This window comes from Lactuca serriola, chromosome 9, assembly GCF_051521515.1.
Source record: "Lactuca serriola cultivar US96UC23 chromosome 9, Lser_US96UC23_V15, whole genome shotgun sequence".
Classification (NCBI taxonomy): Eukaryota; Viridiplantae; Streptophyta; class Magnoliopsida; order Asterales; family Asteraceae; genus Lactuca; species Lactuca serriola.
In genome coordinates, this window is record NC_136416.1 from 56277596 (window position 1) to 56296720 (window position 19125).

At 34.9% G+C, this 19125-nt stretch overlaps 1 protein-coding gene across 1 annotated transcript; it reads right to left on the reverse strand.

The window, feature by feature from the left end:
* Nucleotides 1-9975: 9975 nt before the first annotated feature.
* LOC145075714 (uncharacterized) lies at nt 9976-10749 on the reverse strand. The gene has a single exon (XM_079021851.1). It carries the CDS (start codon nt 10747-10749, stop codon nt 9976-9978), a length of 774 nt encoding a protein of 257 aa, XP_078877977.1.
* Nucleotides 10750-19125: the final 8376 nt, after the last annotated feature.

The window sequence follows — 19125 nt, forward strand, 5'->3', positions numbered from 1 at the left end:
TTTTTTGCTTGTTCCAGCTAGACCTTCTGAGCCGCCACAGTAGCAGTCTGTCTAGCGAGTTCATCTCTTAGTTGTCGTTCAATGGCTAAATCAGCCATGAGTTTCTCTAACCGAGAGTCAATAGAGGAAATATGAGATTAATTCTCGGTTTGAAGATCAGTGCGAACTGCTTTAAATTTTGCTTGTTCACCTTGAAGTGAGTGGGTTAAAGAGTCAACCGAATCATTAACCTTGGTAGCATTGGAGTTGGCATGACCCTGAAGCAACTCTAAGAAAAGTTTAGAGTATTGAATAAGATCCTTAACATCCTTAGTAGCATGTTTACACTAGGAAGTAGAATCATCCACAACAGTTGAGCACTTATCCATGGATTGGGTATATTGCTCCAAGGTTGTATCCATTAAGGCTTTCAGGATAACATCAACAGGATTCTGATAACACTCAAGCAGCTTGTCAAGCTTCTCATAAGCACTATCAAGTTGGTCCTTAGTAACAGGGGCAACATCATCATCTTCAGTCGGGAGCTGGTAAGGACTATAGTAAGTGGAGTCATACTTAAAATCATCACCTCCAAGAATTGGATTAGAGTCATCTGAAGCAGTAGGTGTAATAGGTTTAGTAGTAACAAAATTTGTAGTACCAGTAAATGCCCCCGTATCAGATACATTGACATTCACCGGTGGATCGGTTATGGTTGAGGTAATAATGGGTGTTGTAGTGATTATAGGAGTAGTGCGAACAGGTGGTGGTGGAATTGGTGAAGAAATCGGTTGTGTTGTAGAAATTGGAGGTATTGGAGCAACCAATTCTGAAACAGTAGGTAGTGGTGGAGATGGAGGAATAGGAGCAACCAAAACAGAAATAGTGACTCTCGGTGGTGAATCAGGTGGGGTGGGTACCTTGGTGTGGAGGTCATCAGATGGAGTTGGAGATCTAGGAGGTGTGGCTCCTCTCGGTGAGTCCTCAAGATGATCTTTGTCTTCATCATCAGCCGATGTATACCTTCTTGCCATCTTTTTAATTTTCTTAGGATGAGCCGAAGATCCCTCTTTCTCTGATTTCCGCTTTTTGGATCCCTCCTTATCACCCTTCATTGATTTGTCAACTTTTGAAGATGCACCCATTCCTGGATCAGCAGGCTTTTCTTCCTTCTTCTTACCACGTTTAGAAGGTTTTTCCATGGCTTCCAAAGCTGCCTTCATCTCAGGCGTTAGTTGGCGAGGACCAATAGGACTGAGTTTGCGATAAGCTTCCATAACTGTGTTGTTAAGTGGAACACTGTGGGACATTGTCTCAGGGATGGAGCCAACATGAGTGTATCTGGATTCATCAGTGATAATCACCTTCTTGGTGTGAAAGGTGGCCACAGAGGATAACAAAACATCCTTCATCACCAGAATGTTTAGAGAAGAGATGGCTCTTTGCGTAACAATCGTCCAGAATCTTCCACAAGAAATCTCTGAATGCTTAGTCAAAGAATTGAGGCTTTGCACCAGTTGAGACCAAATCAATGAATGTTTAGAGAAGAGATGGCTCTTTGCGTAACAATCGTCCAGAATCTTCCACAAGAAATCTCTGAATGCTTAGTCGAAGAATTGAGGCTTTGCACCAGTTGAGACCAAATCAATGACCCATAGTCTAGATTGAGGCCATTGTAAAGACCATACAGAATGATCATGAAGCACCTATTGGAACCATCTGACCCTGCTACTCTTTCACCCACACCCTTGTGAAGTAGAGTTAATAACCCATTCCATTCGGGTGGTAGACACGACTTCTTGAACTTCATAAAAGAAACAAGAACCTCAGTAAAGCCCATCTCATAGAACATGGCAAAGAGCTGAGTAGTCGTTATAAAATCAGGAGAGATTATAGAGGCATGGACTGCAAGCCGAAACAACGAACATAATCAAACTTTTGAAATCGAAGTTTTGCGATTGAAGATCTGAAAGTAAATCCTATCCTTGTTCTTATCATATGAAGCACTAGAGTAAACCTCCGATAACAGAGACATCGGAACAGATTCCACCTGAGACAGTGCCAAAACCAATGGAGAATACTTAAGGCATTCAACAACGTGGAGCATGTAGTAGTCGTACAAAAACGGATTCACATCAATGATCAAGTTCTAGTTGGGTTTGATCACCAGTAGGGAAAATGAAGCAGATTGGTCATGGTGAGAAGATGAATCCGCCATTGTTGATTTAAAGAAGATGAACAGTTGAGAATCGCCTGTTATATTCGAGAAATGGTGAAATAGGTAAGAAAGAACAATGGGTGTGAGAAACCCTTTATATACCATTGCCATGAGAGAGAAAGAATCTTCTGTTATGATTACACGATCTCTGAACCGTCACCTAAAAAAGTGGGATTTGACAGCTTGGTTTCCCTAGATAAACATCATCACGCGTGTGGCTAGGAGCCGTTTCAAATTCATGCGCCCATTTCCGTCCTTATCTGTTAAAGTGGTTCAAATTCGCGTCCACACAATGCCTCGTCAACTGAATTTTCTGCTTGCGCAACACATAGGTTAATCAAAAGGCACTTTAAAATGATCATTAGTATTGTGGAAAATTAAAAAAAAATTGTGCAAGAGTGACAAAGATAAAGAAATAAATCAAATGTGTATAGGATGTGAGTGATGTCTTAAACCGACATAAAGTAGTCAATTCCGGGCACGAATCTCTTCCTCCAAAGTCAAGAGAGACTTGAAGTGCTGGCATGGTTCCTCGAAAAATTACGATCGAGTGTTTGTTAATAAACATCAAAAGGCTTCTTTTCAACTATCGGCTCTAAGGGTGGCTTATCTCCAACCGAACTTCGATACTTAATGTAAGACCGAAGGTCAGCCGAAGTACTTGTGAGACCGATGTGGTCTGTTGAACAAGTAGGTGAGATATATGTATAAGTGGTTAGGAATTGAAATCTCAAAAATAAAACAAAATTGGACCTTTTGGGAAGAAACGCATTGGTGTTAGACAATTTCATAAAGATCTCGCATAAAAAAGAAAAAGAGATTTCAACCGGTAACAAGTTAAATCTTGAATTTGAAGATTCACCATTAATTCCTTATTGGTATTGGATTGTGGGTCTCACTCAGCACGTGGTATATGCAGCTAAGATCATCAACACAGATTTTGGGTAACCATAAACCTCAGTGGTAAAAACCGAGAGTCTGAAGGGTTACGTTTGTGAACCGAAAGTAGATGAAGAATATTGATTAGGTGGTGAAAGAACCAAAAGTACCTCTGTTGTTAAAGATTGACAAAGCAGTAAACTCTCAACTACTTTGAGAAGTGTAAGGTAGCTCGTGACGTGAGAAAATTTGGCCTGATTGGGTAGAAACGATAGGTATAGATCGAATCATTAAGGCCTTACTCAGAGTCTTTGAGGCTTCGGTCTACATGCAGCAGCATGCTTCTAGGGACACCTAACTAGTTGTATAATGATAAATTTCATACATTTCCTTGTTTTAAGAGCACAAACTTTCTATGTCTTGGAGACCTAAAAAAAATTAAGAAACCACACGAAAAGCAAAAAAAAATGGAATATTTATTTAAAAAAATTAATAAAACTCAAAAGAAAAAATGTTTTTGTATTTTTGTTAAAATAAAAAAACTTAAAAAAAATTGAAACAAACCTTTAGAGATTTTAAAGTGAGATAGACCGAGCGTTCAACTAATGTCGGTTCCTTAAAAGTATGGAGCCGAAATAGACCGAGCAGTAGGCTTATATCGGTTCCCTAAAAATACGGAGCCGAAATAGACCGAGCGGTCAGCTTATATCGGTTCCCTAAAATTACGGAGCCGAAATAGACTGAGCATTCGGTTCATTTCGGTTCCTTAATTTTCATGAAACCAAAATAGACTGAGCCACGTTCTATTACACTTAGCTAACCTTTTACGTAGACGAAAGGTGTTTCGGTACAGATTCTGCTTCGATCATTCCTAATCCATGTAGTATTCTATGAAAACTCGTTTCAGGAACGCCTTAGTGAAAATATCGGCAAGCTGATCTGATGATCGAACAAAGTGAACTTCCACATTTGCATCTTCAACATGGTCTTTGATGAAGTGATATCTCAGTGCAATGTGTTTGGTCTTGGAGTGCTGCACTGGATTATGACATATCCTTATCGCACTTTCATAATCACAGTAAAGCGAAATCTTCTTCATACTTAAACCATAATCTTTGAACTGACTTTGTATCCATACCACTTGCGATGTACAGGATGCAACTGCAATGTATTCAGCCTCAGCTATTGAAAGTGACACACATGTCTGCTTCTTTGACTGCTAGCTGACAAGCTTGCCATCAAGGAATTGGCATCCTCCCGTTGTGCTCTTTCGGTCCAATCTGCATCCACCAAGATCTGCGTCTGAAAATGTTTGAATAAAGAAACCAGAATTTGCTGGATACCAGAGACCGAGAGATGAGGTTCACTTCAGATAGCGAAAGATGTTCTTCACGGCTATCATATGAGGTCATCTTGGATTAGCTTGAAATCTGGCACAATAGCAGACTGAGAACATTATATCTGGTCTACTAGCCGTCAGATACATGAGAGATCCTATCATTTGACGATAGAGTGTCATGTCTACAGCTGGTTTATCCAGTGATGGCGTCAATTTCGTGCCAAACACCATAGGTACCTTCACTTTCGAATCTCCCTTCATTCCAAATTTTGTTAGCAAGTTCTTGGTGTAAGCCTCCTGATTTATAAATATACATTTTGGTCTCTATCTAATGTTCAGTCTAAGAAAATAGTTAATCGGACCCATTGCGCTCATTTCAAATTTAGTCTCCATCAACTTCCTGAATTCAGCTGTTAGGCTAGGATTCATGGAGTCGAAGATGATGTCATCGACATAGATTTGAACAATCATCAAGTGTTCAACCTCTTTCTTACGAAAGAAGGTTGGGTCAACCGAATGTTGTTTAAACTTAGACATTTTAAGGAAACGAGTTAAGGTTTCATACCATGCTCTCGGTGCTTGCTTTAGACCATACACCGCTTTGTCTAGAACATAGCAATGATCATGATACTTTTCATTTATGAAACCAGGTGGCTGTTCTACGTACACTGTCTCTTCCAGTTCTCCATTTAAGAAGGCGCACTTCACATCCATTTGAAAGACTTCAATGTTTTTAAGAGCAGCATAGGCAAGAAATATTCTCACTGATTCCAATCTAGCTACTGGAGTGAACGTCTCTTCATAGTCTATTCCCTCTTCTTGGCAATATCCCTTCACCACTAGCCGATCCTTGTTCCGAATGACGTTGCCATCTTTATCCCTCTTGTTCCTAAATACCCATTTTAATCCGACCATGGAAGGATCCTTAGGAGTGGGTATCAATCTCCAAACACGATTTCTTTCGAACTCATGCAGTTCGTCTTGCATTGCCTGTACCCAATCGGTATGATCAAGTGCAGTATTGACCGTCTTTGGTTCGATTTTGGAGACAAATGAATTAAACATGCAAAATTCGACTTGAGAAAGTAATGCAGTTTGCTTCGCTTTTATTTGAGAACGAGTAAGAACTCTTTCTGATGATTCACCAATGATCTGTGTTTTGGGGTGATCCCGTGTCCATTTAATCAGGGGAGGATAATTCGGATCATAGTTGGATCTAATTCTGCGTTGACCTCTTCTTCGAGTTCTGATTCATAATCTTCGTCATTTTTATTGTTATTCTCCCCCTCAAATGGCGAAGTATATCCAACGTTAGGTTCAGGTATTTCTCCCTCAGTTAGAGTGGGATGATCCCCCTCGGTTGGAGATGGATTTTCCCCTTCTGTTGGATGCTCCCCCTCGACTTGAGCTTTGTTAGTTGGAGTTGGATGTGCTCCTTCGACATGCTATTCTGATGTGTTGGAAATAGAGGGTTGACTCTCGGCTGCTATAAGAGGATCGATTTCAGCAGCATGTACAGCTTCATCGATGATTTTCTTCAGATGATCAACTTTGTTGTCGGCTGCATTTTCCTCATAATTGATGGCCTTTTCTGGTTCATCAAATAACCTTGTGTATTCTTCAAACAAGTTGGAAATTGGAGTTGAGACTAGACCAGTTTCAGGGAAGATTTCTAGTGTAGTTATGTCGGTTGATTGAATTTTCTTAACATAATTGTCATCAAAGGTAACATAGTAGGTTTCTTCGAGACGCTTGGATCATTTGTTTAGAACCCTATATGCCTTTGAGGTCAGTGAAAACCAAAGAAATATCGCTTCATCTACTTTGACGTCAAACTTGTTTCGGTTCTCCTTGGAGTTAAAAATGAAACATCTAGAACCGAACACATGGAAAAATTTTATGTTGGGATTTCTATTGTTTAGGATCTCGTATGGGGTTAAGGTGAATCTCTTGTTGAGAAGGGATCGGTTCTGAGTGTACCAAGCACATGCGATGGCATCAGCCCAGAAGTACAGAGGAAGTGAAGCGAAAGATAGCATCGTGCGGGCAGCTTCACATACAGATCAGTTTCGCCTTTCAATGATTATGTTTTGCTGTGGAGTGTAAGGAGCGGAGAAGTTGTGAGTTACTCCTCTTTCAACCAAGTAGTCTTCAAACTCCTTATTTTTAAACTCAAGCCCATTATCGCTTCGAATGTTCCTTACAGTCTTTCGTACTTGCACCTCGACCTGCTTGATGAATGCTTTCAACTTGGGAGTTGCTTCAGATTTTTGTTTAAGAAATAAAATTCAGGTGAAGCGAGAAAAATCATCTACAATAACAAGTATAAACTTACTACCACTGATGCTTTCGATAGCCGAAGGTCCACACAGGTCATTATGCAGAAGCTCAAGAGGTTTAATGATTTTGATATTGATGCGTGTGGGATGACTCTTTCGGCTCTGCTTGCCCATTTAACATGTTGCGCAAAGGTGCTCCTTATCGAATTTCAGAGGAGGAAGACCTCGAACATGATCACCCAGCATCGGTTTGTTGATGTCATTGAAGTTTAGATGCTAGAGTCGTCTATGTCATAACCAGCTTTCATCGGATTTTGCTTTAGCCAGTAGACATATCGTAGGTTTGCCCTTGATGGGGTTGAGATTGAGAGGATACATCTCTCCCTTGCATTGCGACTTCAACAGAACTTTCTTCGTGTTCTTCTCAATGATTTCTGATCCCTCATCATCAAACGACACTTTCAGTCCAGCTCCAACCACTAGTTGCGAAACATTGATGAGGTTGTGCTGCAAACCTTCCATGTACGCAACTTTTCATATTGAGAATTCACCATGTGTTATCATACCATATCCTTTTATTGTTCCAAATGAGTTGTTTCCATACTTCACACATCCACCATCTTTTAGGGACCGAAACTCCCTCAGCTCTTCCTTCCTTCGTGTCATGTGACGTGAGCAGCCACTGTCAATATACCATTCGTCATCGAACTGCTCGTCACTTAATACCTGTAAATTTAAGTAGATTTAGGAACCCAAAGTTTCTTGGACCCCGGTAAGTTTTTCATAGAAAAGGGAATAACAACAACAAGATCAACCAAATATGTTCTTTTAACTAAAGTGGTTTCGTCTTTGCATTTGATAGTGTACACCTTTATTTTATTTTTATCTTGTTTAAATTGAGGTGTATTAGATGGTGTTTTGTCAGCAGGAATTTTCTTAGGATTCCTAGGTTCAGCTGACTTTTTCGTATTGGTGTTATCTGTCTCAAAGTCAAGCTTTCCTTTTCCTTTAACATCTTTCAAGGATTGTTTCTTGTGTGTTTGGAGAGAATGACCGAAATAGGATTTTCGGCTCTCATCCTTGGGGTTTGAATCGAGACTGGAAGTTCGACTCTGATCCTTGAGTTTTGAACCGAGATAGGAAGTTCGACTCTGATCCTTGAGTTTTGAACCGAGACCGGAGGTTCGGCTCTGGGATACGAAGTTAGGATCAAAATTTGGATGTTGGTTATGAACTTTGGTATTTTGAGGACCGAAACTGGAGGTTCGGTTCTTAGAGTGAAAGGAATTTGGACCGAAACTTGGCTTTCGGTTCAACTGACTACCTGCCTTGTATGATTGATTACCAGCTTGATCATCCTTCTTGATTTGGACAAAGTCAGGATTTTGAGACTTCCAAAACTGTTTTCTCTCACTCAAGTTTTTCATGTACCTTTGATTTCTTTGGCACTTTTGATCGGCCAGTTGTTTTTGAGATTTATGGATATTAAAACTTAGTTTTGGCTTTAGATTTGGATTTGGATTTTCCTTTTGAGTCACGGCTGGATAGGACTCCTTCTTGGGTTCTTCTGGTATCTCTTTCGTTCCACTTGTGCTTAGTTTGGTGAAACTTGAAGGTTTGTTAATGGGTTCTGGAACGTATCTACCTTTCACCCTCCATGATGTTTGTTCTGACAAGCCAAAAGTTTCGTCTGCATTATCAATAGGAACTGACCAGAAGAAATCATCACAACCTCCAGCATTGTCTTGATCTACCAAAATTTTCAGTTCCGCTGTTCGTCTTTCAGATACTCCTTTAACAGTATAGACTTGATTTGGAACCGTTTGTACCTTTTGGTAGACCACTGCATTTTCTTTGAGTTTCTCCAACTTGGTATCTGACAAGCGAGCATATTCAACCGAGTTTTCAGATATAAGTGGTTTTTCAGTATCGGTTTCGCTCCTCAGAAACTCTGAGTAATCGATTACGTCTTCCACGGAGATCTCTTTCATCTCACTTTCATCATCAAACTTAGATGTACTCTCAATATTCATCTTATGTTCGGTCATCAATTTGGCATTTAATGAGTCAAATGATTTTAAGGTCTCAATTTTAATTTTTAAATTATCATTTTCATCAAAGATCAGTTTTAACATGCATTTATGTTCCTTAGAATCAATGAAAGTTTCAATTTTGTCCAGACCAATTTTATAAGGAATGGAAGTTTCTTCTGAGGACATGATTGATTCACATTCAGCAATGACCTCATCCTCCTTAAACTCAAGGAAGGGCAAGATCATTTTATGAATCTTTTTCCCTATTTCACAATCTAAATGCAATTGCATGATATTAGTATATAAACGTTTAGCAATCAAGCAAAAAACATTACGTTGTTTAAAAAATCTCAATTTGTCTCGTTGCAAATAAATTATTTCATCCCTAGCCCTAACTAACTCATGCTCCTTTAGCTCAATCCATATTCGTCTCTCCTCACTCTTCGTTGACAACTTGCTAATTTGGTCAGTTAGGTTAGAATTTGTTAAGAGAGTTTTCATGAGACATCTGCTTAGATTATTAAATTTGAATTTTAGTTCTTTTAATTCCCTTTCATAATAAATTGCCGGAATTTTAAGAGATTCAAGAAGGGATTGTACCTTTTTGATCAAATGATCGCAGTCGTTGATCTTTTCACTGACAGGATTAGCTGCAAAACATTTGTCTTCATGTAGATTCGGTTCCTCATGCTCACTCTCGGTTGTTACTCCAACTATCACCATCAGGCATCTTCCAGTCACTCTCTCATCTTCTTGTCTCATCACAAAAGCTCTACCGTGTGTTGGCCTTCTCACCTCTTCATCCTCTGAATCTGTGGACCACACTTCAACCCCGCCAAATTCGACATTAATCACCTTTTCTTGAACAATCAAGGCGTTCATTGGACCAACACTGGTTTTCTTCTTCTTTATCTCTTCAAGCTTTCTCATATGATAAGTTTCATCATCTTCACTCTCTCTTCTCTCGGCTAACTTTTTCAACATGCAGTCCTTGGCAAAATGATTCTTGCCGTGACAGTAATTGCAATCATACCCTGAGTCACCCACCAATTTTCTCTCCTTCTTTTCATCCTCCTTCTGAGATGTATTCTTAGACTCTTCCTTTCCCTTTTCTGAACTATAGCTTCCTTGTTAGTTTCGGTTCTTACTGACAGGGAATTTCTTCCGAGTAAACTTCTTTGGATTCAACACCATCATCGCATACTCATCACTCATAAGATCACACTCCGACATGTCATCTTCATCTTCTTATTCTTCAATCACATTTTTGTTCTTCGAGACAAGAGCAAGTGAGCCGACACCAGAGACCAACTTCACTTCTTTTGACACTGTTCTTTCATGTGACTTTAGAATTCCCATAAGTTTCGCTAGGGAATAAGCCTTGAATTGTTCATGCGTTTTCACAGTTGAGACAACCGTCATCCACTCAGGTCTTAAACTGTTCAGGAAGGTGACTTTCTGTTCAATACCCTTCCTTTCAATACCATGCTTTGTCATCTTGCTGAGCAGATGATTGTAGCGATCAAACATCTGAAGCAAGGTTTCTTCTGGTTTTTGTGCAAACGCTTCGAACTCAGAGAGAAGCAGAGTTTGAATAGAGTGCTCTAGATCCTCTTCGGTTGAATACAGTTCTTTCAACCTGTTCCATATCTCCTTAGCTGTAGTGCATGAACTCACTAATCGGAAGGTGTTAGCTTGTAAAGTGAATCTGATCATTCTTAACGCCTTGACATTGCACAACAATTTATCTTTTTCGTCCTGAGGAATCTTATCCTTGTCTGCTATCAGTTTGTTATACTCCTTTTGGGTTTTCATAGTTGTATGTGTTCCATAGTGAACAAATGGACCCAACGTGATTGCTTCCCAGATGAGATACCCGTTATCATCAGATCCAACCACATAATCTTCAAATTGATGCGCCCATACTTCATAATCCTGCGTGTAACGAATGGGTGCTATTGTAGTGGATCCACTGTTGTTGGAGATGTTGATGGGATTAGATTGTACCTCGTCTTGAGACATGATGAGCCTTCCTTGAAACTGTTAGAGTCTGACCTGTAAACTTGAAAATAGGGTTTTATCAAAAACACCAGTTTCCGTCGATAAGAAAACGACGGCTCCTATATATTCGATAAAAGCGAAAACCCTATATTATTCTTCAAACAGAAGGAATGCTTATTTGTTACACAATCTCCTGCTCTGATACCAATTGTCGGAATTAAAATTCTAGTAGGATCGATATGTTCTAAACAGTGAATAAAGCAATAAGAACAAGACACATGAATGACTCAAACAATGCTGAATGATTAAACTTCAACACCCTAGAAGAGCTCGATGTAGAACTACGACTGTAGAGGTGTTTTAGGGTTACAGAACGATAATCAAAGTAATAGTATCAAGAACGTGTCTAATGCATACATGCATGCACTATATATACTACATAACCCTAACAAAACACGGATGGACAGGCCCAATCCGGTAAATACAAACAAAGCCCATGACGCAACATATTTATCCTACACCATCTCAATTAGAAAAACTCATAATTGTTTTCCAAATCTCTAGCTATACGTAAAAATAAATTTCTACTAATACGAAATCGGTCTTCAAATTTTGATAGGTCGTACAAACTATCAGGGGCAAAGTAATCATGTACCAAAAGCTCGTGTGCCGCCATACGATCTCGAACAATGGAAATTCTACGCCTCTTCTTGATATTTGAACTTTCGCCTCTTTGTTGCATCCTTTTGCGTGCCGCAGACAACAACGTGTGCAATACCAAGTCATCTTCAGCAGAGCTATCATCATCGGATGAAGAAGAAGCAATCAAATCCGCAAAATTATTCATATCTATGTTTGAAAGAAGGAATAGAAATATCTTTGTGATGTGAATTAAAATGTGTTTGTTTATATGTTGTGTATGTATTTATATATGTGTATTAAGTTTGTTTGATTTTTTTTTAACTTGGTAACGGTCAAAAAGAAAGAAAAATGAACGGTCAAAAAATGGTCCACCAATCGCATCAGTCGTCTTCGTCCATAGCTAGCCTCACGCCACAAGGCACCTACGCGCGCCTGGGGCGGTGTTCACGCGTAGGTGGCCTTGCCACGTAAGCCCCACGCGTAGCCACCTTGACTCCATACCGTATGGCCTAGGAGTTAGGAACCATTGCATTGTTGGTAAATAAATATACAAGATATCATTGACTAACTTCAATATATCATGTCAAACACGAAATTGTATTATATGAAACCAAATTCATATGTAAGAAATTTACCTAAAAATAAGCACAAAAACATAAAGAAGTTGGAATTTATACCGAAATGTACATAAAAGTAACTAAGTGAGATTTTTGTTTAAAGTTAATGAACGAAAATTCAAATAATCAAAAACATAATATATGTGACTCGACTCATACATAGCAATCATACATAAAAATAAGCACGAAAATGTAAAAATATAGATAAACTCAAATATATATCAACAGTTAGAGAAATGTATTATGTGTGACACAAAAGTTTAGAAAGTCGAGTTGATAGTGATATTTTAAAAAAGTTCAACGTTCAAAGCCGAGAGGTCATGGTAATATTTTTAAAAGTTGAAGAATTGTAATTGTTAGTGGATACGGTAAACATTAAATTTAGAAAGTCAAGAGATGAAAACGACATTTAACAAAGTTCAATGCCGAAATGAGTGAAAGTGACATTTTACAAAGTTGACTTACTAACGGTATGAAAAAAAATATTATTTATACTACGGGAGGTAAGCACAAAAATTTAGAAAATATAATGAGCAATTTAGAAAGTTCAAAATTAAGGTGGCCAAAAAAATATTTTACAAAATAAAAAGGTGGAAAATATGATATACTAAAGGATATATACTAAAAGGTAAACACGATGGTTTAAAAAATAAAAAAATAAAAAAAATCATATTTTATAAATTCAAAACAAAGAAATTAAAGTGACATTTTAAAAGATGTAGAGAAAAAATATATATTAGTATTTCACAAAATATTTTAAAATTCGAAGATGGAAAATATCATCATATCCTAGAAAGTGAATGATTGTTAATTATCGGTAAAAATAATATATATATATATATATATATATATATATATATATATATATATATATATATATATATATATATATATATATATATATATATATGTTCAGGTTCATTCGAGACCATTCTAATTTTGTGAAACCGTGAGACCAAATCTAAAAATAATTTTAAAATGCAAAATAAATTGAAAAATCCAAAAAAAAATTTAAATATTACTTTCGGAACTTGAATTAACTAAAAAAAATAATAAATAAATAACAAAAATCCCGTTTTTTTGAAAAATACGTGAAATATTATAATAGAATATTACACTGACATATTCTAAAAAATAATTTTTAAAATGCAAAATAAATGGAAAAATCTAAAAACTCTTTTTTAAATATTATTTTCGGAACTTGAATTAACTAAAAAAAATAAAAAAAATAATAAAATATAAAAAAAATTCCATTTTTTTTTGAAAAATACGTGAAATATTATAATAGAATATTATATTGTACATATTCTAAAAAATATTTTTAATTTGCAAAATAAATGGAAAAATCCAAAAAAAAAATTTAATATTATTTTCGGAACTTGAAATAACTAAAAAAATAAAAATAAATAAAAAAAATAAAAAAATGCGTCTCACGGTCTTATAAAATTAGGCCGTCTCACATGAACCTAACCCTATATATATATATATATATATATATATATATATATATATATATATATATATATATATATATATATATATATATATATATGTTAAGGTTTATTTGAGATTATGCTAATTTTGTGAGACCATGAGACCAATTCTAAAAATAATTTTAAAATGCAAAATAAAATAAAAAACCAAAAATTCTTTTTTTTTATTTGTTATTTCGTCACTTTAATTACCTAAAAAATAAAAAATAATAATAATAAATTATCGTTTTTTTTTTAAATACATGAAATATTCTAATAGAATATTATACTGTAAATATTGTAATGTGATTTTTAGAATGTTAGAATATTCTACTAGATTTGTCAAATATATAAAATATTTTATATACTAGAATATGTAAAAAAAATGATTTTTTTTATTTTTTATTTTTTGGTATTCTTTTTAATTTTTTTTTGAAAACATAAATGACGAAAATAATATTTGAAAAAAAAGTTTTTGAAAATTTTTAATTATTTTGTATTTTAAAAATGTTTATTTGTCTACAAAATGAATGGCTAGGATTACGTCTTACGGTTTTACAAAATTAGGCCGTTTCAGATGAACCTAGCCTTTATATATATATATATATATATATATATATATATATATATATATATATATATATATATATATATATATATATATATATATATATATATATATATATATATATATATATATATATATGTGTGTGTGTGTGTGTATATATATTATTATTTCACAAAATGTTTTAAAAATCACAAGATGGAAAATATCATCCTATCCTAGTAAGTGAATTATTGTCAATTATGGTAAAAATCTCCACCGACATTAGCTTTAATAAAATAAAATATATCATAGTCTTTGACAATTATTCATTTCTTTGACCATGGTATCTTACTATTTTTTTACAACATATATAAATTACCACGTACCTTAATAAAATATGAATTTATACATATTATTTAGATCTTCCGTTATAATCGCCATTAATCATTATAATAGTGGGTGTTACGTCATCACTATATTCTCTACCACTAAGCATAGATACTTACAACTAAAACACAACTCCACCTCATTTTTTTAATTAAATTTAATTCAAGATTTTATATAAATCACATAATTTCTTTTTGAAAATACTATGTTTTATTAATTTAAAATACCAAATTACATTAATTAAAATAAAAAAATAAAAATAACATTAAAAATAAAAAATACATTAATTAAAATAAAAAAATAACATTGAAAATAAAAATTACATTAATTAAAATAAAAAAATAACATTGAAATTAAAAAAACCTAAAATTACCAAGGTTAACTAAAAAACAACTATCCTCTATTCATACATCGGACTCAAACGAACTCCTTCATCGCGAAAAATAGCTCCAAATCTTCGCAATTGAGGTCGTCCGCTTTCATTTTCATGATTTCCATATCGGTTTTTGTTTGAATCACCTATTGTGTTTCCATCATTTTTTGTTATACCCGGCTCAACATCTCCGTCTTCGTTTCTTGAACGTGCACATAACGATCATTTCTCTCCAAATTGATCTATAACACTAGATCACGTCGTTGAAGCCGCTTTTTTGCTTTACTTCTTCCAACGGGTCGACAAAGAGGTTGCTCGTCTTCGATATCGAGCGAATCATCGTTGATGTCGAAATGTGTTTGCTCGTTCGATTGTTGAGACGTTTCGTCGGTATTTCTTGAACGCTTTGAGTCGGAAGGTTAAGAACTTGCTTCCGTTTTCTCCTTCCATTTCGGGGCATCTTTCAATTTTAGCCAATGTTTCACATATGGAAAAGCTTTGTGTGTGTTATTTTTTCAAATTTGTACAAAGTCTCCTTGAAAACATCAAAATCGTTGCCCTGCTTTTTCTTATGTTTAGGAGGTTGTTGTAAATTTCTCCAAATTCGGTGCACTTTTGTCGAATATCGCGCCACTTCGAGCTAATTTGATCGGGATTTCGGCTTTCACTTCGGTGTACTTTGGTGGTGATGAAGTTGTTGTAAATTCCTCCAAAAGTGGAACAAAAAGAGAATTGGTGGTGATGAAGTTGGTGCAATGGCAGAATTAAATGATATAGTAACGTAAGTACTCCTTTTTTGAAAGTTTATTTGCATTGCCTATCATATGTTTGATGAAAGTCCTCTAAGAATATATACATCTTTCACGGTAGTTAGGTGTTATTATCTCTATGCATAATTTAATCCCAAAGGTTTGTTTTTGTATTTCATCTTTGTAGCCATTTTCATGAACCACCAAAATATCATTTATATTCACAAATGTTTTTGTGTTCACCATCCTAATAAATGGATGGGATGGAATGGAATTATCTACATATGCTTTTGTCTTTAAGTTGGAGTTTATATTACAAGTTGAACATTCATTAAGGTCATTGTAGAATTTTATTACTTACTTGCTTGTTCATTTGCTTGCTTTTGTGAGGAATTATGCATACAGTTGGATTGGATTGTTTTTATTTAACATATTAAGCTTTAGAGGCTGGATTGGAGTCTATTAGAGAATTGATGATCATTGTAGGATTTCATTCATACAAGGTATTTGTCGTATTGCTTGAAAGAACCTAATAAGTATGAAAGTGACATTTTATTTGAAAATCCTTAACTTTGAACCCTCATTAAGCCAAGCATTAAGCCCCTTAGGTTAAATTGAATTTCACATATCTATAGCCTAATAAGTAACCAAAAATCATGTTAAAAGTGATAAACTTAAGGCTTAACCATTAATTCCTTAATAGAACACCAAAAGTGATTTAGAGGCTATTATGATCAATTTTCCCAAATCTGTCCTCCAACTTCTAAAATCCGTGAAAGTCAATACGAACATCTAAAAATTATGAGACTTAGTTTTCAGGAAATCTTAGTGTGTCTACTTTCTTCGAACTTTGAATCACATTCCGAAATTCCAAATCCTTGAGGGGTAAAATTGGCAATCTTCTTAGGTTGGTCGATGCTGTCACATATTTCATGTACTATCTTCAAAAAATCATAATAAATTCATCAGAAGTCCGAATGCCAAAATTCCAAAGGCTATAGTTAAATATGGATGTATATTTTCCAAAATATAAAGAGACGGATGTAATTCTTACTATATTGATACAGTTTATTCCAAGAGTGTGGAGTGGTCCAGAAAGTGACAACTAAAAGTTACCAACTTGTAAATTTAATTTAAGATAAACCAAAAATCATTAGAATGAGATATTTATATTCATGAAAAGACAAAAATGGTGAAATTTACCAATATAATTTTATCTTAATTTAATAATGGGTTGAAAGGTAAGAAAACATATCACAAACATAGGACTACAATCAAAGAGAACATAAGGAAATATGTACATAAGTTTTATAAGATTAATACAACAAACCCAAGCTAAATAATGTTATAATTTTTGTGTATGTTCTCAGAAAGGAAATGATCCATATTTCACATGCTAGCTACACTACAAGAAAAAAGGCCTTTTACGACGCTCATTGCGCGTCGTAAAACGCTCAGACGACGCGCAAATGCGCGTCAAGGAAGGCCCTGTCATAAAGAGAGACGACGCGCTTTTGCGCGTCATCTATAGACGACGCGCATTTACGACGCTCATTTATGACGCGCATTTACGACGCGCGGTTATGACACGCAATGCGTATCAAGGAAGGCTCTATCATAAATGAAGACGACACGCATTTGCGTGTCGTAACCTTACGACGCGCGTGTTTATGACACGCAATGCGTATCAAGGAAGCCCTTGTCAAGAAAGGCCATGTCATAAATGAAGATGACACACATTTTTGCGTATCATAATTTTAAATGTTCTAAAAAAAATATATTTATATATTTATTAATTTTTAAATTAAATTTGCATTTAATGTCTCATAACAAGAAAATAAAATACCATTTATAAAAAATATTATCCATTACATAAATTTTTTTGTCATACAAATAACAAACTGTATTTTATATTCATACATATGATTACATTATTCATTAAAAAAAACATATACATACATCTTCCCTTAAAATGTTATTACATGATGTTGGCCACTTCATTGATGGATCACCAAGAGGAAAAACAACAACTAACCTAAATGTTCCATGATGTGCCGATACTCATGTCCTCTAACTTTAAATATTAAAGAAAGTAAAATACCTCCTAAAAATAAAAATGCACAAGAAACAACACATCATAATGAGAAATTACTAACATGAATTGGAAGAAGTACACTATAAATTTGTTTTACCAAGAGTGGCATGGACGATCAGGTGCTACAAAGTTTGTCCAAGCTGCCAAACAAAGACTGCATGCAAACCAAAACATACATACACTATAAATTTAATTACCATACAAATCATATTCATACATACGAGTTTGTTTTACCTTTTTTCCTCATATCTTTATCTTTTTTATTCTTATTAGCCATGGAGTGTTGGTGTTTTCTTTTCTCTCGTTCAATCAACCCTTTGTTTTACTTTGAAAAATTAACAATTTCCCTACCAATTGACTCTGCATCAAACAGAAAAAAGTAAGTCAATCAATAGTCAATGGTGAATACCAACTACAAGTTTTTATTGAAGTAACCTGACACCATAAATACTTTGGTTTAATAAACAGGAACATGTATGTATAAAAATCGCAATTGAAGTACTTTGGTCTAATACCTCGATTTCTAGTAAGTGTCCAATCATTGTTTGTGAAGGTTGAAGACCTTCAAACAAAAAACTCCCAGCAATGTCATTAATATGCATCTTAAGAACAGGAAACTATTGTAGTTCATGCACTAGACAACTATGGGTGATCTGAAATATTTCCCAAATATTTATTTATTCTGAATTATAAAAAAAGAAAAAGAAAAAGAAAAAAAGATAATACCTTTACTTATTCATTGTATACAAGTCTAACACATTGAAGACAATGATCCAACAACCGAGCTATTTGTCTTCGAACCAAAACTTGAAGTGGAACCTATATATATGTCATTATGCCTTCACAACATTAACATTAAGAATAATAAATTAAATTAGAAAAAAAGTAAGAATGGTGATATATACTTGATGCAGTTCTCATGAACACCACCATGAGATTTATCATTGCTGGTTCCTTGTTTTGAGTTTCCATAGAACTTCCCAAATGCTTCTGTCAGTTGCAAATCAGAAACAATGTAACAAAGGGCTTTTGTTTGATTTATATGAATGAATCTATCAAAGGAACCGTAAAATACAGGGGACTTACAACAGCCTGATCAGCCTGTTTTGAGCTTCCATAGACCTTCCCAAATGTTTCTCTTTCTTTTAGGCAAACATCTTGTTTATTGAGTAGAACAATTTGTATATAATAACACAAACCTAAAAAAATGTAATACAAAACCTTAAAAGGAAACTTGAAGCTTCATTATTTTCATTGATAGTTTAAGTAACAATTCCCAATCCAAACTCCTTCACGTAAAAATAAATAATATGTTAGGAAAGTTTTTAATAAAAAAAAAAAACAAGTTTACAAAAGTATAAAAAGGAGCCTACGGAGAGGACAAAAACAAGTTGAAAAAACTCATATACCAACAGGCTGTGATCATCTTATAAATAATTTTGATGATTTGAAGTTGGGCGTTTAGTTCACAATTACTTCAAGTATAAAGCCCTTTAATTTTCAAAATTTCTTTAT